The 23,253-nt window shown below is 39.1% G+C and overlaps 3 protein-coding genes across 3 annotated transcripts; 2 read left to right on the top strand and 1 right to left on the bottom strand.

The window, feature by feature from the left end:
* Positions 1-5,452: 5,452 nt before the first annotated feature.
* On the bottom strand, positions 5,453-9,166 carry LOC110040382 (protein FAM185A-like). The gene is made up of 4 exons (XM_020745611.2): positions 8,719-9,166; positions 7,495-7,918; positions 6,694-6,831; positions 5,453-6,295 (listed from the first exon to the last, which is right to left on the bottom strand). The coding sequence occupies exons 1-4, from the start codon at positions 9,103-9,105 to the stop codon at positions 6,039-6,041; spliced, it is 1,206 nt and encodes a 401-aa protein (XP_020601270.2). The 5' UTR covers positions 9,106-9,166; the 3' UTR covers positions 5,453-6,038.
* Positions 9,143-12,086, top strand: LOC110040384 (prefoldin subunit 1-like). Its single transcript, XM_020745612.2, has 4 exons — positions 9,143-9,295; positions 9,523-9,689; positions 10,767-10,851; positions 11,923-12,086. The coding sequence occupies exons 1-4, from the start codon at positions 9,158-9,160 to the stop codon at positions 12,001-12,003; spliced, it is 471 nt and encodes a 156-aa protein (XP_020601271.2). The 5' UTR covers positions 9,143-9,157; the 3' UTR covers positions 12,004-12,086.
* A 2,944-nt stretch (positions 12,087-15,030) lies between these two features.
* LOC110040345 (kelch-like protein 2) lies at positions 15,031-22,791 on the top strand. The gene is made up of 5 exons (XM_020745561.2): positions 15,031-15,372; positions 16,843-17,189; positions 18,367-18,639; positions 19,397-19,707; positions 21,516-22,791. The coding sequence occupies exons 1-5, from the start codon at positions 15,351-15,353 to the stop codon at positions 22,333-22,335; spliced, it is 1,773 nt and encodes a 590-aa protein (XP_020601220.2). The 5' UTR covers positions 15,031-15,350; the 3' UTR covers positions 22,336-22,791.
* The last annotated feature ends 462 nt before the right edge of the window (positions 22,792-23,253 follow it).

The following is a 23,253-nucleotide window of genomic DNA, read 5'->3' as shown; positions in this document are numbered from 1 at the left end:
AGTCCTGCTTAAAATGCGGGGGAAACTATTTTCCAAGGGTTTTAGTCTTTGGATCTGTCGGATTTCTTTCCAGACATGTAAGGAACTTAGAAAAGAAAACCCGTTTCAGTGTGTGTTAAACGGAATTCATTTCAACTAGAAAATAGTCACGGCAACCCCTCCCCTCTGAGATTCTATTTGACACGTTTCAACTTACTGTTTGGAGAAGAACGCTGGGGGTTGTAAACCTCTCCGTAAAATCCACGTCCAGGTGTGACTATTTGACCATTCAATTAAATAAACTAATCTTACCAAGATACTTTTCGAATTAAGAAGCTATGCATGGTGACCATTATGAATGAAACCGTTCTTAGGCTTGTTAATCACATGTCAGAATGTATTACTTTGACTGATCGGCAATATTACTACAATCAACATTTTTTAATATTGATTGCAGCGAAATGCCCATCCGCCCAGCGAATCTGACTGAACGTTTTCCTCTCGCTCGACCAGTAAGAGTTTTGAATTAAGATTTGTGCAAAAAAGCTAGCGTTACCGGCCAAACATAAAATATTTTCTGCTAACAATGCAGTTATTTTGCGTGACGTTGTTTCAGTTTAGAACAAAGTTTATTTAGCCACGCGTTTGAGTCGATACATTCAGTACCATGTATAAATTAATTAAGATCTGCTAATATCTAGAAGTTGCGTTCTCTGTACTTTTGGTATTTGTTCCTGTATAACTCTCTTATAATTAATTAATTTGTACTCAAAATTATCAAGAATAGCTCTGTTAGCCAAAGCTGAAACAAATTATAACGTAATAATTCACCCCGTAAGCCGAATAGTTTCTTTCACTGATTAAACATTGGAGGCGAATAAAAGATAGTCTTCCTTTGGGATAGTAATCAAAGAAATAGTTTATAAGAGAGAGGGTAAATTATCATCAAAAAAGTAGCCTACGAGAAAGCTCTGTTGGGTTTCCTAGGGTCACGCTTCTTGTCGAGCTAAAGAACGAAGAAATGAATTGATCCATTTGATCGAGAAATGAAATTATTATGTAAGCGCAATTCTTTGGTTACTGAGTTCATCTGTCGACGGCGTTATTTACTCAAATTTATTATTGAAGATTATTGATTATTTCATCTTCCAGGCGGAAAACTCACGTAAAAATATTGAATTCAATGTTAGTATATTCTCAGCTCCGACTATTGCATTTCTAGCTCTCTGATTGGCTCAAAAACTCCGACTATGAGCCATTAGTCGGATCTGATATTTGTTCTCTGAAGCGATCGTACCAAGTGACTAGTAAAATAGTGAATTCTAATTTGGGATCATTCCGATTTTCACAAAACTGCTAAATACGAAAGTTCCCTGACGGGCAAATGTACCGATTTTGAATCATAAATCTTCCTAATGCTTGATGGCCTAATTTTTGACATAGAAAACAGACATGTTCAGAAAGTTACGACCCTCCAAAAGTAGCGATCAGAGTTTTATGACTTCACAGTCAAACCAAGTGAAGCGTACCCCTCAAGATCACATTAATTAATTGATTATTTGAATATTGAACCCGCTAGTCGTTTCAAGAATGCAATATTGAATTGATTATTGGAAGATTGAACCCACTAGCTCGTTCCCAGAATACGGCTAATGGGTTTAATGTTCTAAAAAATCAATTTAATATTGATTTTTAAAATGACGAGCGAGTTCAATATTCAAATAATCAATTTATAAATGTAATTTTGAGGGCTACGCTTCACTTGGTTTGACTGCAATAGCAAATCGAAAGCGACGAATAATGGAATAATAGATACAGCCAGCGGACAAAAACATTATAATTGCAGTGTAATCCTAATTTTTCGAACCCGGCTTCAAAGGAAACGAAAATTTGTTTGAAAAATTGGGTAGTTGGAGAAATCGGGGGTAAAATTACAGCGTTCGACTGACGAGAGGGAAATGACTTATCGAGAGGTTCGAAAATTCGAGGGTTCGATAATTAACAAATCGGATGTGGTTAAGCGTTGTCTGTACTCTTATCGACGGCGATATGCGTCACCACAGTGCTCTATCAGATTGCGAGATTAGTGGCAATTGTGGTAAAAATGAGGATTTCATCGTATTTTTATCCACCGAAAATTGCGATCCTCTGAAACTCAGGAAAAGTTGAGCGCCAAGAAAACACTGCTAACTAACGATCGCGAGCTCGAGGGTCGAAAGCTGGTTTCCAATCGGCCAGGCTAGGAAACAGCTATGAAACACTCAGCTTCAAGTTTACTTGAGTAGGCAAGCGATTTCAATGCATCTGACTCGTTTCAAAATCTTTCCTATCGAGTGTTTACGACTCTGGAATAGACAGTATTCGGAGAATTTGCCATTTGGGGTTTTCCGTTTCTTAAGAAGGTGAACAACATAAAAGGGAGCTTATCTTAAGGGGCGTGGGGGTGGGGGTGCCTTATTTGTTAGCAGTTTACCTTGAGTTCATCAATAAAATTTACGTACCTCAGGAGAAGCTGCATGAGAAAGTATATCACGAAGGATGGAATGTCGAGTAAAGAACTCTTCACCAATGAAGCGACCGATTCATCCAATATTCTTAAAAATCTCTGTTAGTGTTTTGCCGAAAGATATTTCTCAATAGTCGAGCCGTAAAGTTGAATCAATGAGGCCATTGTTTCATTTCGGAGAACGAGAAAATTCTCGCATTGTTCTTGGTCTTGAACATTCACTCGGCTAAAATAAGTCGCAAAGTTTAACTTTCTGAACGAGGGAAAAAAATACGCTAAACTAAATGTAACAGCTGAATTTTCGATGGAAATATAGCGGGAATTTCCAACACGAAGGATCTTTTCCCGGATTACAAAATGAAATGGGTCATAATACAGTGGAATCCCTATTTTTCCAACCTCCAAGGAAAACGGAAATTGGTTCGAAAAATCGAAGAGTTCGAGAAAAAATCGGAGGTAAAATTACAGTGTTTGACTGAATAGGGGACACGACTTTTGGTTCGAGTTATCGGAAGGTTCGAAAAATTGAGGGTTCGAGAAATCGGGATTTCACTGTATTTGTTTCAGCAGTTTGATGTCATAGACTGAGTAAACACTCGGAAAATGGGCCTGAAGGACTGAAGCTAGCTCTTGTGTCGGCTAGTCCGTTTTACGCTTCACCCACCAAAGCAAATTGCCACTACACCGCGTGTGAGCAACACTGCCGACTCAAAGGATCACTGACTGATACTCATGATGATCACCGACTGACCATCTCAGTTGCAAAAAGCGGCCGGCGGAAGCTTCTGAATTCACTGTCATTCGGCAGGACCGAGTCAAGCCTGGGAAAGATTTGGTGGGCGCTTACTGGGGGTCGGGTGCTCAACCAAAGCGAAGGACAAGGAAACTCGATTTTATAGATTTGCTTTACAAAATTGTAAATTATTGAGAATAATTTCCTTACACTCTGCTGTCATAAAACGTCAATACTGCAGCAAAATTTTGCATTTCTGTTTTTGTTTATTCAGTTTAATGTCTTATCGAAATTCAACTGAGTTGCCGTGAGTTGTCCGTCCATTTAAGATTGCATGATTTGAAGACTACAAAAATCAAAGAAAATGGTTTCCTGTGGTTTATATTTCCCCTCCTGCCGGCGCAGATCTTGATAAGTACCTGGACTCTTATAGATAATTATTTTTCGTCTATAGTGTAAGTTTATTAGTAGAGCTAAGCTCGTGCAAACATTTACACTGGAGTGTAAACGAAATGTGATGGAATAACAATTAAGCAATATACGTCAAATATGACGAATACCAACGTTCTTTTGTGTTATACCCCGATTCTCTTAGTCCGACTTCGGTTCACGCGCTAAAAAAGACCTGGATTTTGGAACTTTGCCTATTTTTGAAGTCGGCCTTTCTCGTGGTTAAATACAGCATAGCAATTTTAACAGGGTTTAGACAGTCTTCTTGAAATTGATCGAGACGGTTTCAAAACAACTTTTTGCGCTAAACTAAATTTTCGATTGAAATATATCGGGACTTCCGCCACGAAGGATCTCTTACCGGATTACAAAATGACAAAGCCAGATCATTATTTTTCAGTATTTTGAGTAAACACTCAGGAAATGGGGCTGAGAGCGCTTGTGTCGTCTGGTCGGTTATGTGGTTCAACCGCCAAAGCAAACTACTACTACACCACACCGCATGTGAGCAACAATGGTGACTCAAAGGATCAGTGATGACAATGAGCGATGACCCGCGTCTGGCTAAGAACGGCAGGCGGAAGCTTGCCTGTCATTCGGTAGAACTAACTCAAGCCTGAGAAAGATTTGGTGGGCGGGTGCTCAACCAGAGCGAAGAAAACGAAACTGGATTTTATGGAAATCACACGCCATGATACGCTTTACAACTGTTGTAAATTATTAAAAATATTTCCCTTTCATTCTGCTGTCATTCCTGCCATAAAACGTCGAAAGTGCGGCAAAATTTTGCATTTCTCTTTTTGTTTATTCAATTCAATGTTTCATCGAAACTAAACTGGGATACCGTTTATAGCAGTTCGTCCCCTATGTACATGTGAAGACTAAAAAAATCCGACGAAGGAAGTTTCCTCCATTTCCCCGCCTGCAGGCGCGGATCTTAGTAAGTTCCTGGACTTTTGTTCCTCTCACTAGAGTAAGTTTATTACTTCATTGAACTACGCTCGTGCAAACATTTTCACTGGAGTGTAAACGAACTGTGAGATACAATAACAACAAAGCATACGACAAACTTAAACGAATACTAACATTCTTTGGTGTCATTCCCTGTTTCTCTTCCGGTTCTCTTAATCTTCGGTTTACGCGTTAAAAAAATCCCGATTTTTCAACTTTGCCTATTTTTGCAGTCGCCTTTTTGTGGTAAATAGAACACAAAATAAAAAATTTAACAGGGTTAGGAAAGTCTTCTTCACATTGATCGATACGAACGGTTTCAAAACTATCCCGTTTGTTTTCTTTCAATTTCATTCACGACACTAGTGTACGGACATTTAGGGAAAAACTATTGTTTGACTGTTCGAAGGCTCTAAACTGGATACAGGTAAGAGAAAACTGATATATTTTGGATTTTTTTTCCGAAATATTCCCAATTTGCAAATAAACTCCTAACATAATGACATCTGGGAAAATATTCTCAATATTTCAATACCAAACTTTAATGAGTAAATTTTTTTTGCTGTCAAGCGAGTACTTTCAGTTTTCTCTGAAATCTTCCGTATGTAAATTAAATTTCCCCGAACTGCTCAACTTGGTCTTACTGCGGACAAATGCCACCACGAAAACCGGACCAAGTATAAAAAGGGCATCGAAATATTTCCGAATTATCTTAGGGGAATCTTTTAACGTCGCATCAGTTGTTTGTAGCCATTAAAAACGAGGGATAAAAGCCAGCGAAATTTGACAAACAGCTTTTAAGGGAGTCCCATGGAATATCAACAACACGAAACAAAGGTAGTAAAGGAGTTTAATGCTCTCCCTCAAAAATAGCGGAGGACACCACTTTTTTACATTTTTCAACGCTAGTTAAGAAGTTCAAGTTTTTATTTTCCTTTCTTTTTTGCCGTTCACTTTTATTATTTTTTATGTATTGCGCTTTTTAGGTAACGTCCTCGATAGTGCTAACCCCAGAGCTCTATGTCCACGATTTTGTTAAAAAGAAAATTACAATTAATCTTTTACCACCACTCATTAAAAAATCCGGGTGAAGCATCGCTCTCAAAGGACAAATATCAGGCCTTTGCTCACAAAGCAGGTTGTTAAAGTTAAAGTTTTTATTGAGGAAAGACCATGGCCGGGTTTGGGATTCGACGGTCGGCGGGGAGAAAATTTTACAGGTAACTGGAAAAGTTGCCAACAAACGAGAGGGAGTAATCTTTGAAGAATTTGACCGGTACTGAAGTTTGAGTGGTCAATTGTATCCTCGTCTCTCATCTGGAAGTCAATTAATGGGCGACTACAAATTTGGCATTTTAGCCTAATTTAATAGAATGATTCACGAGTCATTTTGAAAATTCCAAATTGTAGACGTACGCTTTAGCTAAATTTCAAAGAACTAAACCAGTCTTTCTTTTCAATCTTTACAGTTCCTAGTTTTGCCTCAGCTTTAATTGTCCTTGTTTCTTCATCCGTTTTGTGTTCAGGGTTGAGTTTCCCGGACATAACAATAAAGTTCTCTCCTTTTTCTTCTTTATCAATGGCCACGTTAACATCAGAATTTATGTCAATATGTTTTGACTTCACTTGAAGCTCTGAATACAGAGATTCCTCCAATGACTTGATGTGAATGTCTCCTGCAAGGAATAACAGTGAAGAGTGAACAAACGTCATTTCAGGCTCAGCATTTCATGAATTCTGCACATCTAGTTTGTCAAACTAAGAGGGCAAGACGCCCTTGGGTTATTATTGTTCACAAGGTGTTATTTTGGTGGGGAGACTCATTGTTAAGGGAGTAGGACTTAGAGTGGTTTTCAACTGAGTGTCGTGAAACCAAAACCAAACCAACTACTTACCAATTAGACTACTCTGAGCCAAGCTGCAACCGTAGAACAACACAAGCCAAAACCAAAGTAATTGCCTTTCTTGCTTTCAACACTCAATTAAAAAACCGCTCTATAAATGGAATTTTACTATGCAATTTCAAGAAAAAATAAGTGGCAAAACAATTTCATAGAGTTTTAGGGCAACTTACCTTCTTTGGTTTCCAGTATAACATTATTATGCCGCGATAAACTGATGTCTATGTTTCCAGTGTTTGTAACAGCTTTTAGTATCCCTGATGTTGAACCAATTGAAATGTCTCCACTCTTGACACTTACTTCACTCTCACCTGAAAGAGGAAAAATGCACTTTATTAACAAATATATGGGGTAACAACTTGTGAGGTCTGGGGATAATTTAATAAGTACAATAAGGTCCAAAGAAGACATGGAGGAAAAGCCCATAGTCATCAAAGAAGTGATTAGAAGTAAGTGCAATTCACAGAAAGATGATTTCAGCTCAGAAATTACTGCCAAAGGTAGTCCATACTCAGTCAAGAAGAGGTTTGGAGGTCCCACACGTATGCTAGAAGAAGGGAGAAATGGCAAATTTACATGTTTAAAAGTCAATTTAAAAAATGATTTGTAAAATAGCAATTTACTCATTTTGGCACTTGTGAATGACAAGAACGTAGCCATCATAAGCTTTCTTCTCATGGGAAAGTGAAGTTTCTCAGAAGAAATCTGAAGAAATTCAAAGTACATAGAAGAGATGAATGTTTTGGGGAGCTATTGAGATTGAATCTTGGACTACATGTAGTGCATCAATAAACAGTTTAAGCTTGCCTGAACAGTAAGCCTAAAAATTCATATTTCTTTGCACCCTGGTTATCATTCCTCTGAGAGGAGAAACACAAAGAGAGAATAAAGCAGCTTGCTCAATGATGCAATGCAATGGCCCTGATCAGGATTTTGAAGCCAGGTATTTCCCAGTAGATGCATTGTGTACTCACCGTGAATATCTCCTAAGTTGATGTGACCACTTTCAGATGACAACTGAGCCTTTAGTACATATGAAGCTCCCACATCAATAGCTCCATTTTCTGTTTCCAAACAAAATTCCTTCCCTTGCAACTTTTTCACAGATATCTTTCCTTTCTTTTTAGTGTCGAGGTTTCCCAACTCAAACAGTAACTGAGATTCACATTCAATGCTACCACCATTCATCTTCACTCTCAAATGTGACCCCCTAAGATTCTTCACACGACATGTGCCTTGGTCCATAATTATATCAAAAGGCCCTCCTTCAAGATTTCTGATGTCAACATTGGCATCATCTCTGACTTTAATGTCAGCACCATAGTTGGCAGGAACCTGAAAATGCAAGCTAACATCTTTTGAAGGGTACTGAAACTCTCGCTGGTCTGAGCAAGTAACCTGTGAAAGGAAGCAAGTCTCTATTGGTGACTTACTAGTAAAAGGGTTGAGCAATCAAAAGTAAACAATCAATCCATCATTGCATGTTACCACAAGATATTGCATATTGCAATCTTTGTGCTAGCAGGTTAGATATCTTTTTGGGGGTTAAGAAATTTTGTGGTGACATCTTTGGGATAAAGGATATCTGTAAGGACTTTTCTGGGGGGTGGGGGGGATTGACATACTGAAATGCATGACCCAGAGTTCTAATATTTATGTCAGACAATTGAGTTAGTTTCATTTATATAGTTTACTTAAAAAAAAATAATCTAAACTACATAAAAAAAAAAATGACAAGGAGGCTCTCTGTTTTATCAATTCTGTCAGGAAACGATATCCTCAGAGACTCAGGAGCAGATAGCTGGGTCATGAATGAAACTTTGGTTGACATCATTTTTGCCCATTTCCTCCTTCTACCCTGACTATCCACCCCTGGGTCTCTGAGGTGAGGAAACAAGGTCTTTTTGGGTTATGTTCCAAACCACTGGTCTTTTTTGAGTCTGGTTTTGGCCAACAAGTGCAAGTAATAGTACTTTCTTTAGGTGTAACAATTTGGCCTCACTAATAAATCTTAGTACCCCCCGCCCCCCACCCCACTCCCGAGGAAAAGTTTTGGTTTCTTCCATCTACATGTACATAAATCCTGAAATTCAGTATCTTGAGAGTTTTATCTTTCTTTGCAGCCATTAATTGAGCTGCTGCATGTTGAACTACAATGATTTTTTGTTCTCTTTAATCACTTCGTTACTCATTTTCACCTTCAAATAGTCTCTTGATGATGACGACTCTGATTGTACACAGTATTCAATGTCTTCTTGAAAAGCTGTTTTCACTTGTAGAGGAAGATCTTCCTCACCAACAGTCTGCAGATAAAGGTATCCCTTGACCATTTCAGCTTTAGGATCTCCATGTTCCACATATTCCATGGGATTGATCGCCTCTATCTTCACAGAATATGGACTTTTGACTGAAATACCAGGAGCACCTCTACGTGCGGCAGAAATCCTCCATGTAGCCATATCATGACTTTTGAGGCGAATCTGTGAGCGATTTAGGCGAATCGCTTCTATTAATACATCCTGAGACAACCTTCCACCCTTGAGCGTCCTGAAAGGCTTAAATTTACGAACCAAGTTATGCAACATCTTTACTTTTACCCAAATTTTTGTTTACAAGAAATCTGCCGATTCGTCCGCCATGTTACTTTGTGAGCCACATTTTGCCAGCGGTAGTCTTTATGAGCGCATACGCATCGAAGAACGTAGTTTCCAGGGTTTTCTCGGTAGAGGTGACAATTTCAAGATGGCGACAACATTTGACCAAGAACTGCGAAAGGTTAGCACCACATATATCGATTTTAAAATTTTTTTTTCATGGAACGCCAGTCATTTGTTATTTTAAGTTATTTTAAAGTAAATTTTTAAGTATATTCTGTATGCGTGTATTCATCGGTAAAACTTGATGGGAGAAAGCTGTGTTCATTCAACAGCTCCCAGACTGAGCAGCTACACTGCTGTCAGAAATAATTTATAACGTTGCTTGTCTTTATCGCTCGTCCTTAGGCTTTTCAAGAACTTCAGGGGAAAATGATTGAAACCACTCAGCGTGTCAAGATAGCTGAAGGGCAAATAATGCAACTACGAAGGAACATTGCCCATGCCAAATTGACAGATCAAGAACTAGCGTCTTTACCTACTGATACACCCACTTATGAGTCAGTAGGAAGAATGTAGGTATTCAGCATATGTTTCTGTAATTGCTATAGCATTTACATGTGAAGAACTGGAGGCCTAATGTTTAATTGGTTTGCTGGACTCTGGATCATGCAGTCTACATGTAGGTTCAATCCATGGCCAGGTCATTGTTTTATGTTCTTGGCAAAACACTTCACTCCTACCATGCCTCTCTCTACCCAGGAGTATAAAATTAATAGGTGCTAGGGGTCACCTTACAATGGACTAGCATTCTACCCAGGAAGGAGTAGACGTTTCAGGCCAAGCTAGGCTGCGTAGCACGCGTTCCTGTACGAAGAGCTTTTCCACATTGTGGCCGCTCATAAATTTGGGCAAGACAAAAAAATTGACGAAGCAGGGAATGGTGTGGCAAGGAAGGGAACACTTGCCTGCAATCCCTCGGTTTTGAAAAACCCTCACCTCACTACGCTCTGCTTTGTCAATTCTTTGCTCTCACTCCAATTTACACACTGCCAGAACAGTTGCTATGCAGGCCAAGTCGAAGCCGCTTAATACTACAAAAGCTGGGATAAGTTCTGGTGGTATGGACGACTTGGCCTGACATAAACTTAACATAACATTCATAGTGTACTACATCTACATTCTTATCTTGTAATATCCCATCAGGATGGTTTGCAAGGAATAGAAAAAGAAAATAAGATCAAATGAATATACAAATATGTAAAAACAAATACATTAGTGCCTGCAGTGCCAAAAAAGAGAACTGTGCCAACGGTGTCTTGTTCAATACATTTACAACATTCTATGTTCAGTACAGCACACCACTTAAAATACATTGTGCATTACTTACAAAGCATGTAATGTTTGAACAGGAAGCCAATATTCAGCCCGAGTAATTAAAGAGATAGTAAATGGTACTAAGAACATCATGTGTATCAGAACTTTTGAACTGATCTCAAAGTTACCTAGCCTCGTTATTTTTTGTGTGTTACTTTCTGTTGTGGGGTCTGTTGAAGTGTCAGTCTCTGATTTTCAAGCAAGGGTCTTAGCATCTTCTCCAATTTTACCATTCATCACCCTTAAAAAAGTGAATGTATTTTATAAATCGACAGGTTTGTCCTCCAACCTGTATCAGACATCAGGAAGGAACTAGCAGAAAAGCTCCGTGGTAATGAAGAAAAAATAAAGAGCATAGAGGTTGGTGTTTGCTGAGTGTTTTTAACCACAATATCAAATCGTATAAGTGTACATGTAGTTCTTAGAAATATCCATAGACTACTTGTACCTTCCCAAACAAGGTTTTTGGAAACTCCAAAGGTTAGAGGGGTTTCAGAATCCAAAGTTATAAAAGAAAGTGAGAAACTGAGCTTTAATTTCTTGAGGGTTGCACCTGTAGAAGGTAAAATAAAAACACCTTCTGTGGAAAGGTATGAAAACTTGCAGAAAGAGAAAAATTGCAATTATCAGTTTCAGTTATTGCTATGTACAGCTGTATCAGTATGTACTGTACATGTGCGTACACAAAGAAAATAGATGTTGATCACTCCGAGTGCAATAGGTACATGTCACATGTTAGCCTTTTACGGTAGCCCTGTAAGTCACAAGATGAAGTGGTAACTTACATGTACTTTTGAGTGGTACTGTAGTACTGTAACTTGGATACCCAATCTAAATTCTTTACTGATGCCCCATTAATTTAAAAAAAGCACAAATCTATTAAGGTAACATGTACATTTAAAAATACTAAAGTAATAATTATTAGGCTACAGTAATTACATATAATTATTATATGGCTTTGGCTTGTGGCCGATATAACGCACGCTCTGATTGGCTAAGAGCGAGATCTGAGCGGTCATTATGCAGCCGTAATGCCCACGGGCCGATTACGGATTATTATATTGCCCGCTCAGGACTACCCGCTGTGTCCCGCAAGAAAAATTTCCATGAAAGCCATATAATAAATCCTTTTTTGACCAAGCTTGTTCGGTCAAGATGGCTGGATATTGGCCTCGTTCTTTTTTTGCAAGTTTATGGACCTCGACTCCATCTCGGTCCATAAACACGCAAAAAAAGAACTTGGCCAATATCCAGCCATCTTGACCTCACACTTGGTCAATAACCCATACATATAGGTCACATTGATTTAATTGACACTATATTTGAGAGCTTGGAGAAAGTTTGTTTAGTGATACTGTGTTATTATTAAGAGTAACGTTGAATGAGTACAAGATGAGTTCACTGTACGTTCTGAATGTTTTTTCTTGACAGGCAAACAAGGAATACCTTCAAAGAAGTGTTAAAGAACACGAAGATAATATAAGGGAAATGCTCGCCAGTCGACCAAAGTAGTTCACGTTAATTAATTTCATTGTTACAAATCTTATATGTGGGTATACATGTAAAAGTATAATAAACAGTATTTGTAAGTAGTATATGTGTGTTTCACTGAAAGTCATACGTGAACCATTTTCAGTCTCAAATAAATAGGGTGATGTAGCAGCTCTCGTAAGGTCTCACATGAATGGCTCGATACCCTTTAAGAAAACAATAGAACAGACAACAGAAACAATGCCCCCTAGTCCTAAAACAATAACAGCTGGTATAATAATAAAACAGTAACGGCTTATGAGAGCTGTTACACTTCTGAATAAATATCATATCCTTGTGAGCAAGGCCTACAGCCACCTGAGTGACTTAATTACGGGGGAACCCAGTTAATCCAGTCACCAATGGGCCACAAAAATTTTGCCTTATTAACGGGGTGGCTTTATTGAAGGGGTTCTTTAAACAAGGAAATGACTGACTGAGCTTTTGTTCGGGTCAGAATAAAGTGGCCACAATAATGAGGTGACTGTATTTACGGAGTGGCGGTAAGGCGGGGTCCAATCTATTTACAACGTTACTGTACCTTGAAGAGTGAGTGTATATTTGACAGTGTTCTAAAATCTTGATGTCGTGCAGGATTATGCAGGATTATGCATGACATCAGAATTGCCAAAATCTATGCACAGTAGCTGCTGTAGTCAACAAAGATTTGCATGCACTTCTGTATATCCAAGCGCAACAAGGTCCATGAGAAAAGGCAAAGGGATGATATTTCCCCAGTGTAGTGTATATGGTCCCAAGCAACTTTAGTTAACAAGAAACTTTCATTTTAATTGAAATTAAAATTTTTATTGAACAAGTTTGTAGTTAGTGGAGACTTAACCTCTATAGTCTGATACCTAGATAATATTGGACTGGCAACAAACCATTCTGATTTATTCATTTTGATAATTTATTGGCTCTCTCAGCTATCTTGATAGTGTAAAAACATTTGACAGCAATGACAGTAGATAACAACTTAGCTCACACTGATTTTGTATGAGATGATGGTCAATTGTCAATATTGAGATAAATGCATGTATATTCTACAGACCTTCAGGAATTTCTGAAATCTTTTAGCTATTTTATGGTTAGAAATAATGGGAAAGTTTAGGTAAAGCTCCTCATTTTTTATAAATTACTCATTTAATGCCAGACTTCACCCATCTTTTGAAACTTATGATTTTCAGAAAACTTGAAGTTCTTCAAAATTTTATAATCATCTTTTAGAAGTTTGCTAGGAAGTTCAGACCAAGCAATTTGTTGATGTTTGTTTGAGACATACATTTTACTGCCCATCAATTTTGTTTCCCTTTGGAAACTGCATTATAGCAATTTCCTCAAGATTCTCTGGTGAGCAAAATTATCAATGGTAAAGGTTTCAGTGTATCTTATTTGCCATAAATTATTACTTGTCTTTTAGTTTAATTATTGGTTAACACTTTATGCTTTCTCTTTCATTTTATTGCTGTATCAGGAGATTATACATGTATTTTAGTACTTTTCAGTATATAGTTGTTACTGTATACAAAATTTAAAAAATGGTGATGAACAAGTAAGTCATGGTAGTGAGCTGGAGGTTTGTGGAGTTTTATAATCTATCAAATATTTTCGCTCACACACAATTGATTTAAATGCGTCACGTGGCTGGATAATATTTCCCTTGCTAAAACTGGGGAATATCGGAGTGATATTCCCCAATTTTCATAGCTGTGTGTGTTGCGAAAAAAGATTTGAAGGATGAAGACAACAGCCTCCATTAAGCGTGAAAATTTGCTTGGATATTTGTCCTTGGACATTATCTGTTCCTTGATGCTCACAGTTTTTCCTCAAGCTAGGCTCTTGGAAAACTGTTGGAACAAATATTTGAGCATATTTCCATGCCAAATGGAGGCTATTGTTTATTTATTCTACTCTTATCTCTTTCCCAAGGTACAGTTAATACCCAGGGGAGGGGTATTCCTTGCAGTGGCTGTTATTACAGTTGAGCCTAATATTCATTTGTTTAAAAAGGAATGCAAACAAGTTGAAAGGGTCAATAAAAATCAGAATTTACCCTTTCACCTCATTTGTATGTCAAACCGCTGATAACTGTCTTAGAAGCCTTTTTTTTATTTCCTCTGCCATCCTGATTTACCAATCCTGGCCCCTTGCTCAGACTAAAAAGTGTCACTCCCATGACCCATTATCTGGCAGACCTGGCCATTGGCAGCAGTAACAGAGCAGTGAAGGGTTAAGAGTTTGTCAAAATATCTTATTAACATCTGCAGGAACCGAGTCAGAGGAATACAGTCATTGTCAACAGTCAAATATCAATTTTTGCAGTAATTTCCCCTCCAGACATGACTTATAATAATTTCAAATTCCATATGAAGTAACACACCATAGAATGTCATCATGGTGATAATAATTTTCATACTTAGTATCTTTGGTCTCTCCTTCTCAGTTTGAAGGTGAAACATCCCAGAAGAAGGAGATAAATTTTTATATCTTCTAGATGTAGTTTCCCTGAGAAACATCATTTATATTTTCTGAAGGCCAGTCTCTGTTGCACCCATTGTTTTTGTTTGCTGGCACACACCCAGGTACACAACAGCTGCGAAAGAGGCTACCTTAAAGGAGCTCAGTTACGGTTTGCGCATATTGAAAAGTTTAGCCTCAATTTTTCAGATTCATCATTTGCAATCTGTGTCAATCTTCTCCATCCTTAGCCATCCTTGTTCCTTTATGGTTTATCATTATCTCTTTAGTGTTTTTCTATCTTATTAAACTGTTATTTTCAGGTTCCCTACCATTCAAAGGTAATTTTGTAAATGGCCAAAATAACTCAAAATACCGTGACTGAACCCCTTTAAATTGGAAGCCTTGGCCCAAGACTTTGCTACTTTCACTTTTTTGCCCTTTTCCCTTTTTTAGCTTTGCCTAGTTTTATAGGTGGAAGCTAATCAACAGCTGGACCCAGCTGGGGCGCAGGTCCACATTGACTACTGTGCCCTCCCCAGAGAAATTAATAGCAATGCATGCTGGGTAACCTAGCCGACCAGAGTGTGTTTTCAAGAAAACACGGCAAGAGCTAACTTCACAACTTTGGCAGAAAAACCCTTTGGATTGCGATCCACTCTGTCTGTCGGTCAGGAAGAAGGGTATAAAGTGGTCAAGGAAATCGAAGGGATCTCGTTATGGAAACGTTATAAGATTTGTTCTTGTTCGGGGCAAGGATTGATAGGACCTTGAAATCAACTACCGACAGATGGTTCCATATCTGTGATTGAACGAACTTCACTTCTTCGAAGTAGATATTGACTAAAGGAGTGGTTGATTTGCTTGAAATTATGTCGAGGGAAAGTAACTGCGGTACGTATGCACTGTACTATGTATATGTATAAAATATATTTTGTAGTGGTATTAATCTTACTTGTAGTTTGAGCTATTAATTCGGGCTACAAAAGCTGTAATGTTTTTCCTAAGCTTGCAATAGCTGTTCTAAACATCGATCACATACAATGATATCTTGGCTTAACTTCAGTTTTTTATGGTGTCTTTTTCAGTTTTAAAATCGGTTGACAACATGGTAACCTTTTAATAAACTGTTTCAATACATTGTAAAGTAATCTCTTTCTGAGCGATTGTTTAAAGGTCGCATTTAGTTCGTCGTTTACAGCGACTTTTTTAAAACATTATTTCGATCCAAAGAACTGAATTTTGACCCTATGGAAAGCTTTAGTTATCATTTTCGTGGCCAAGAGCAGATTTCACGTACAGCTGTACTGATACTGCAATTCAAGCAAATCTTTTTATACTGACAGTTTCTTTGGGTCTTATCTCAGGATCATGCAAAATGACCCTACTAGTGGAGCTGAGAGCCAGATATTTTCCATGCGAACCTTTTACAACTTTATTTAACAGCCAATAACCATTTTATGATACCACGTTTGTGTAGTGTAATTTTGCTAGAACTGAAGTTGTGAATATATATTCTGAAGTGTACTTGCTAACTGAGTTGCTAGTGTGCGTGGTTTACAAGAAGAACTTTTATCAGTTGAACCAGCTGTAAGAAATGTACCCATGTCATCTTGCGGTGTAATGACTTCTATTGGATTGTGTCATTAGTTCTGTAAATATGTTGATCCATGCGTGACAAATATCCATGTTACATGTAATTTATGATTTTGGAAACCAGTTTTCAGAGCTGCCTTTGATCAGCATGCAGTATTGTACTACAACAAACTGTAACAAATAAGTCATAAAGTGGTGCACAATATAATTATTAACAGATAAAAATACTTGTCCACTATGACAATAACAATGGATAATTTCAAGAAATCGCTGTTACTGCCAAATTGAACTTTGTTCTCTGCCAATTTGGCAGTCTTTAGAATTTTTTTCTTCCAGTTTTTTTAACAAGACAACATTATACATTTGTACATGAAGATGGTGTCCATACTTATTTATATGATAAGTAAAATTATTTTAACTGTCATGTTGATTCATTTGGTTCTTACCTATGATATATTGGAGTACAGACGCATAGATGATGTCATTAACATTCTTTTTTGTTTCTTTATTATACAAAACAAGTAGATTCCATGTTGCTGTGCAGCTGTTCAATAATACATGTAGATCACAGAAGACGTCAAAATGTGGTATAACATCATTGACAGACTCAGTCTCTTGTGCCATTTTTTTGTTCTTACCACATTTTGATCTTTTACGGAACAGATACCCAGCAACATGGAATCTCTTTGTTAAATTGATGTTTTACACCTGTAGGTTTCATCCATTTGTGAACCTCAGTAAGTTTTGTATTGTTCTCTCATCTGCCAGAAAGCCATACCAAAATGGAAACAAATCCTCTGCAGGAAGAAGAGAAGGTTGTGATCCCACCATACAGGAGCTCAGAATGTCATAACAAATCTTTCCAAGTTATGAACACTTTACGTGAGCAAAATCAATTATGCGACGTTCTGTTAAAGGCTGGAGGAAACGAGATTCCAGCACACAGGGTTGTCCTGGCATCATCCAGCCCTTATTTTCTAGCAATGTTCACTGGAGAGCTGTCAGAGAGCCGACAAACAGTTGTAACAATGCGTGAGATTGACAGCCATGCACTTGAACTATTGGTGCAGTATGTTTACACTGCAGAGATTGAAGTGACGGAAGATAACGTCCAGGTCAGAAGTTTACCAAACTGTAGTTAGTACACGTATCTTTTTTTATGTTTTGTTTCATGTTTTAGTCACGCAGAATTTACTCTAGACCTGATTACCGCCGCCTGTTTGGGACAATGAGCCTGTGTCTCCTTCCCCCAAACTTATCTCTTTTTGGGAAGGACCTCAGGAAGGAGAGTGGCAGAAGTACAGCCTATATTTACTCTAACACCATTAAAATTAGTCTTAAAAAGGTTGACCAGCCATTATGTACCCTAGTTATTAGTCTAATCTATTCTCTCATGAGCACAGTCAAACCTCTGCTAATGGCACCTCTTGTAGGTGGACACCTCCGGTTAGTGGACAGTTACATGTAGCAGTGATAATGTAAGGAGAAAAAAGATTTTTATCACTATTAAGACTAAAGGATTAAAATAATTTGACATGTAGTAAAGGTCCCTACACCGCATTTTTGACCTTCCACAAGCAGACACCTAAAAAAAAGTGAAGTCTTGGAGGTGAATGGCTGCTAGCTGCCGTAGCTTATCACGGTTTCTGTAGCATGAAGCAGCTAGGAGTATTTCTACTCCCCCTGGATGGGATGCTAGTCCATCGTAGGTCACTCCCCCATAATTTGTTAGGTTTCCCCAACAATTCGTTGGTACCCATTTATACTCCTGGGTGGAGAGAAGCACTGTGAGAGTTAAGTGTCTCGCCCAAGAACACAAAACAGTGTCCCCAGCCAGGGCTCGAACCCGGACCTTTTCAGGAACAAGCGCACTAACCATGAGGCCACTGCACCTCCCAGACGCCTCTGTAGGCGGACACTTTTTCTATTCCTGAGGGTGTCCGCTCACGCAAGGTTTGACTGTACTTACGTTTACATGTATATTGCAATTCTAATCTTTTTTAAAAAGGGGAAAAACTAAAACTATATTTAGATCTGAAAAAATAAAAATCGTGAAACACACTTGCTAGATACATTTTTGTGCAGTCTGTGCATACATGAAATTGAATTCACATGGAAATTAGTGACACTACGTAAGACACTTATTTAATAATTTAGTCTTTTCTTGTTATATTTTTTCTTTTGTAGTCTAATTTTGTAACATTTATGAGAGCTTATTTGGTAGTATTAATAACCTGTTACCAGGAGAAACCCCTTGAACTTGCCTGAATATCATTATTGTTGTCTTTTTAGGTCCTACTTCCTGCAGCTAATCTTCTTCAATTAACAGATGTGCGAGATGCATGCTGCGAGTTCCTGAAGGCGCAGCTCCACTTTACAAACTGTTTAGGAATCAGAGCTTTTGCTGACATGCATTCTTGTGGTGATCTAATGGTTGCAGCACACTCTTTTGCTGAGAAGCACTTTAGTGAGGTTGTCCAGGCTGATGAATTTCTAGCTTTACCAAACCTTCAAGTTGAAGAACTTATTTCAAGTGATCAGTTGACAGTTCCTTCAGAAGAAAAGGTGCAACAATGTATTATTGTATAATTGTTAAGTAATTCCTTTGATGTGATTGTTAAATTTGCATGAACTTTCTTTGCCATATATGTATAAGCTTTTTATTAACCATACAATGTAAAAAAAAAAGGGGGAAAAATCCTTGCTCCAAACTATCAGTTCTGGTTATGCCTGCAGTTTTTCTCACCTTTTCTGGCCAAAGTGTTTCGTACTTGAGTCCAAAAAGGGTAAAAAGAGACCGGCCTGTTCCTCGAAAGCCCTGGAAACTTTTCGGGTTCGCAAAGCCATTTTAAGTTCATCTGTATCTGTTCATCTACAGTTCATGACTTTCACAGAAATTTTAGTGGAATGGACTTCACTGGGTGATCAGCTAGGGAGATTTTCCTGCCTGGGTTTATCTAGTGTGTTTTTTTTCCTGAAGTGGGCTAGCAGGGATAAGCATCTCCAACCTAGACCAATGTGTTGTGTTCTAATGGCTAGGACGCTTTACCCCCACCTTGCCTTTTGCCACCCAGGAGTATACTGTAAATTGGTAGTAGCAATGCGTGCAGTAGAGCTTTGAGTCTGAGATTATTCCACCACTTATGCTAGAAATATCTGTGATAAGCTGGCTTTCCATCCAGGAGGGGTGGTGTTAAGGGGGTAGAACAGACACTTCAAATGTAAGATACATGTGCCTGACTCCTCCAATCCTTCGCTTATACCTTCCATCGTGCAAACTCAGACATTAATGATAGAAGCCTGACACCATTTTTTATTCCAGGTATTCGAGGCAGTAGTCACGTGGGTAAATCACGACCCTGAACACAGGCAAGACTGCTTGGCGCAGCTCATGGAACACGTGCGCCTGCCCCTTCTGTCACGTGAATACCTCGTGAGCCGCGTGGAAACCGAAATGCTCGTCAAAAACAACAACATGTGCAAAGATTTCCTGATTGAGGCTATGAAGTATCATCTACTGAGCAATGAACAGCGGTCATCCGTGCAGTCACCGAGAACTCGACCCAGGACGCCGATTGGTTTACCTAAAGTGATGTACGTTGTAGGAGGCCAGGCACCTAAGGCAATACGAAGGTAATAGAAACAAGTATTCACCGAGCGACCTTACATTGTATGTGGACACTCTCTGGTCTTGTCACGCAATGCATTTAATATAAATTTAAAAGAGGTTAAATATACTTATTTAACTTAGTTAACGACGAGGAGCGTGTTGCTCATTAGTTGGCGTGGCGTTGGCGTGGCGTTGGCGTTTATTAGTGTTTTTGGTGGCATGCTGTGGCGTTTGTTTTGTTGTTAGGGTTTGCGTTACTGTAATAGGCCTAGTGCGGAGCAGTTTCCTGTGCCTTCGGGTCAGCGGTTTATTGTTTCAATTTATACGTGTGCCTTTACATAAGATCGTAGTTTTACTGTGCGTAGTGTTCGGGGCGTCTTTAGTTTTTGGAGCTTTTTAGTGTTTTCTCCCACTCTCCTTTCCTTTTATTATCTTTACCTTATTTATTATTGATTTATTGCTGGTTTTCAGTGTCACGCCATTCATAATAGATCAAAAGAACAATCAAAACCGTTCAATAGATAAAGTCCAGAATCTGGGATATGAAAGAAGGTAAATATGCAAAGACTCTCGCCAAGATTCTGGTCACAGCAATTTTTCTTATGCAAGATATGCAGAGAAATTTTTTACCCAAATTTATAGAGATTTGTATGGAGACGCCATGCTGGTGCCCATCCGTATGGGCAACAACATGGCGACCGGAAACCAACAGAAACATCTGTCTCTGAGTTTTGCTACAAAAGCATGAATTTATCCCTCGAGGAACTCTGAAACATTAAAATAATACTTTTTCTAAGACATAAACTGTTCAGATAGCCAAATTCCCCGAAATAAGTCACTTTTTTAACCATCATGACAGCTCTCTAGGCCGTCATGTAAATGGTGCGTCACGCAAAAGCTTAGAAATTCAAGCGTAGTGTATCACAAAACCAAGAACCCATTCGGAGCGAAAACTTTTATGAATATTACTTTTCAGCTGCTCTTATACATCATTAGAGTAAAATCTCAGGAAGATCAATAGTTTTGTAGTTTGAATTTTAGTGACGTCATGTGAAAACCAGCTATTAGTATTTTTATTGTTATTTTGTTTTTCATTATTATTATCGCTCTTAATATTATTATTGTTTACTATTGTTATTATTTTTGTTATTTCCACTGAGCTCCTGGCTCTGTGTGACGGGTGCTTGGGCTGGGGCTGGGTTTGGCGGGCTGGGCTCGTGGCTGGGTTGCGGGTAGGGCAGGCTTTTGGGGTGCTCTTGCTACCAGGGTTTGGGGTCGGCAGCTCCAGCCCCCGGGTTCCTGGGCACCCAACCTCCATGTGCGACTCAGGCGTTAATATTTCCTTTGAGGAGAACAAGTAAGGGTGCAGTCCAAGGACGTCAATATGAAGAATATAGAATAATATTAGGGGGCTGTAGATTTGACTGATTTGTCTAATACACTGTATTTTGAGTGGAACCCGGTTAATATGGGCACTAATAGGACACAAAATCTTGTTCGTATTATAAATCGGGCGCTTATAAATATAAGCGGGCGCTCAGAATAACGTCACGGACTCGAGTTTTATCGATTTACTATAAAGGATAAATTTAGTATACAATTTAAAACAGACATCAAAACGATGAAAGAGAAGACGGACACTAGATGTACAAGTAATGCGACATTAAACCTTTACTGCGAGCACAATGAGCAGAAAGTCAAACACCCAAAGTGAGGTGTCTGTATGAAGTGGCGATGTCCGTAAAGTGGGGTTTGCTCTAACATCATTTCGTTTCGTGTTGTTATTTTGTTCTCTAATACTCACCATTCGTTTTCACTCATTTATTTATAGCGTGGAATGCTACGATTTCAAAGGTGAAAACTGGTACGCGGTTGCTGAGATGAACTCCCGCCGTTGCCGCGCCGGTGTTGCCGTGTTGGACGGACTCGTCTATGCCGTGGGCGGTTTCAACGGTTCGCTGCGCGTTCGCACGGTCGATTGCTACGACCCTGTGAAAGATCAGTGGCGCCCTGTAGCGTCGATGGAAGCGCGTCGCAGCACGCTGGGCGCGGCCGTGATGAACGGACTGTTGTACGCCATAGGCGGCTTTGATGGCACAACGGGACTCAACACTTGTGAAGTGTACGATCCGAAGCTCAACGAATGGCGACCGATCTGCCCTATGAGTACCCGAAGAAGCAGCGTCGGTGTCGGCGTTTTAAACGGTCTGCTTTACGCCGTCGGTGGGTACGACGGCGCGTCAAGACATTGCTTGAGCTCGGTTGAGTGTTACAATCCTAACACGAACGAATGGTGCTTAATGGCGGAGATGAGCACCCGTCGAAGCGGCGCAGGCGTCGGCGTGGCGGACGGACTATTGTATGCCATCGGCGGGCACGACGGTCCGCACGTACGCAAAAGTGTAGAATGTTTCAACCCGGATCTGAACCAGTGGCGGCCTGTCGGCGACATGAGCATGTGTCGTAGAAACGCTGGCGTAGCGTCAGTGAACGGTTTACTTTTTGTCGTGGGCGGTGACGATGGATCCAGTAATCTGTTTTCAGTTGAAGTTTATAATCCGAGGACAGACCAGTGGGGCTTGCTTTCAACGTTCATGACGATAGGCCGAAGTTATGCTGGAGTAGCCGTGATTGACAGGCCTAACACTTAACCATGGCTGCTGGAAACGTTGCTGTGATCGTTGAGCAACGTTTCCTTCTGTCATCTGCTCTTTTCGTCCTGGTTAAAGATATTTAACTTTATACGTACGGTGTAAAACTGAAATTAGCGAACAAGTTAAAATGGAATGGAAGAGAAAAGATCGAAGGTGACAAGTTCTGAGTAGCGTAGGATTCTTGAAGTCTGGAATTCTTCCCAGAAGACGTTTACAAATCTTTCGCATGTTTTGCTAGGAAAGCTCTCGAATTTTATCCAAACTGCGACAAGCCACCTTGATTACATGAACCGTAAGTTTTTTTGTTTACTGCCTAGTCAATACTAGAAGCCATCATTGGCCTGTTGCTGTCTGGTGGTCTTCTACACATAATCATGTAAGCGAAGAGAAAATTATGAAGAGATGTAACAAAAACAGACATTAAAATTTCACTTAAAGTGATTTTTACGCTGATTCACGGCTGTTGTTTCGTGCAATAAGTTTATGTAATTTTTTTTGTCTCGTGCTTAAAGGAACTACGTCAAAGTTTGCGCATCTTGAAAAGTTTAGCCTAAATTTTTCAAGTTCGTCGTTTTTCATCCGTGTCAATCTTCTCCATCCTTAACAATCCTTGTGCCTTTATGGTTTATTTTTATCTCTTTGATGTTTTACTATTATTTTTAGTAAACCACTATTTTCAGGCTTTCTCCAGTTCAAAGGGAATTTCGCACGCCAATAAAACTCAAAAGAACTCAAAATACCGTGACTGAGCTCCTTTAAAATTGTCGAGTCTAAAAGTTATTTTCAATATTTTTTCTTGCTCGCGATTGGTCGCAACACGCCACGTGACGCAAATGTAACAATATACCTCCGGTTAATTTTTTTGTTTAACCTAAAGGTGAAATGCAACTCGAAAATGGTTAAACTGCAGTCGGC

This window comes from Orbicella faveolata, unplaced genomic scaffold, assembly GCF_042242905.1.
Source record: "Orbicella faveolata isolate gen_17 unplaced genomic scaffold, um_ofav_v1 contig_46, whole genome shotgun sequence".
Lineage (NCBI taxonomy): Eukaryota > Metazoa > Cnidaria > Anthozoa > Scleractinia > Merulinidae > Orbicella > Orbicella faveolata.
The sequence above is the reverse complement of the archived record's forward strand: the minus strand, read 5'-3'. Positions and strand labels throughout refer to the sequence as shown.

What these genes read in the sequence shown, in the direction of transcription:
- LOC110040345 (XM_020745561.2), top strand. Translation starts at nt 15,351, where the DNA reads ATGTCGAGGGAAAGTAACTGCG. An exon ending in TGACGGAAGATAACGTCCAG is followed by an intron (nt 17,190 to 18,366) that starts GTCAGAAGTTTA and finishes TTGTCTTTTTAG; the next exon opens with GTCCTACTTCCTGCAGCTAA. An exon ending in GCACCTAAGGCAATACGAAG is followed by an intron (nt 19,708 to 21,515) that starts GTAATAGAAACA and finishes ATTTATTTATAG; the next exon opens with CGTGGAATGCTACGATTTCA.
- LOC110040382 (XM_020745611.2), bottom strand. Translation starts at nt 9,105, where the DNA reads ATGTTGCATAACTTGGTTCGTAAATTTAAGCCTTTCAGGACGCTCAAG. An exon ending in CATCAAGAGACTATTTGAAG is followed by an intron (nt 7,919 to 8,718) that starts GTGAAAATGAGT and finishes TTCCTTTCACAG; the next exon opens with GTTACTTGCTCAGACCAGCG. An exon ending in CAACTTAGGAGATATTCACG is followed by an intron (nt 6,832 to 7,494) that starts GTGAGTACACAA and finishes TTCCTCTTTCAG; the next exon opens with GTGAGAGTGAAGTAAGTGTC.
- LOC110040384 (XM_020745612.2), top strand. Translation starts at nt 9,158, where the DNA reads ATGTTACTTTGTGAGCCACATTTTGCCAGCGGTAGTCTTTATGAGCGC. An exon ending in TATGAGTCAGTAGGAAGAAT is followed by an intron (nt 9,690 to 10,766) that starts GTAGGTATTCAG and finishes ATAAATCGACAG; the next exon opens with GTTTGTCCTCCAACCTGTAT. An exon ending in AAAAAATAAAGAGCATAGAG is followed by an intron (nt 10,852 to 11,922) that starts GTTGGTGTTTGC and finishes TTTTCTTGACAG; the next exon opens with GCAAACAAGGAATACCTTCA.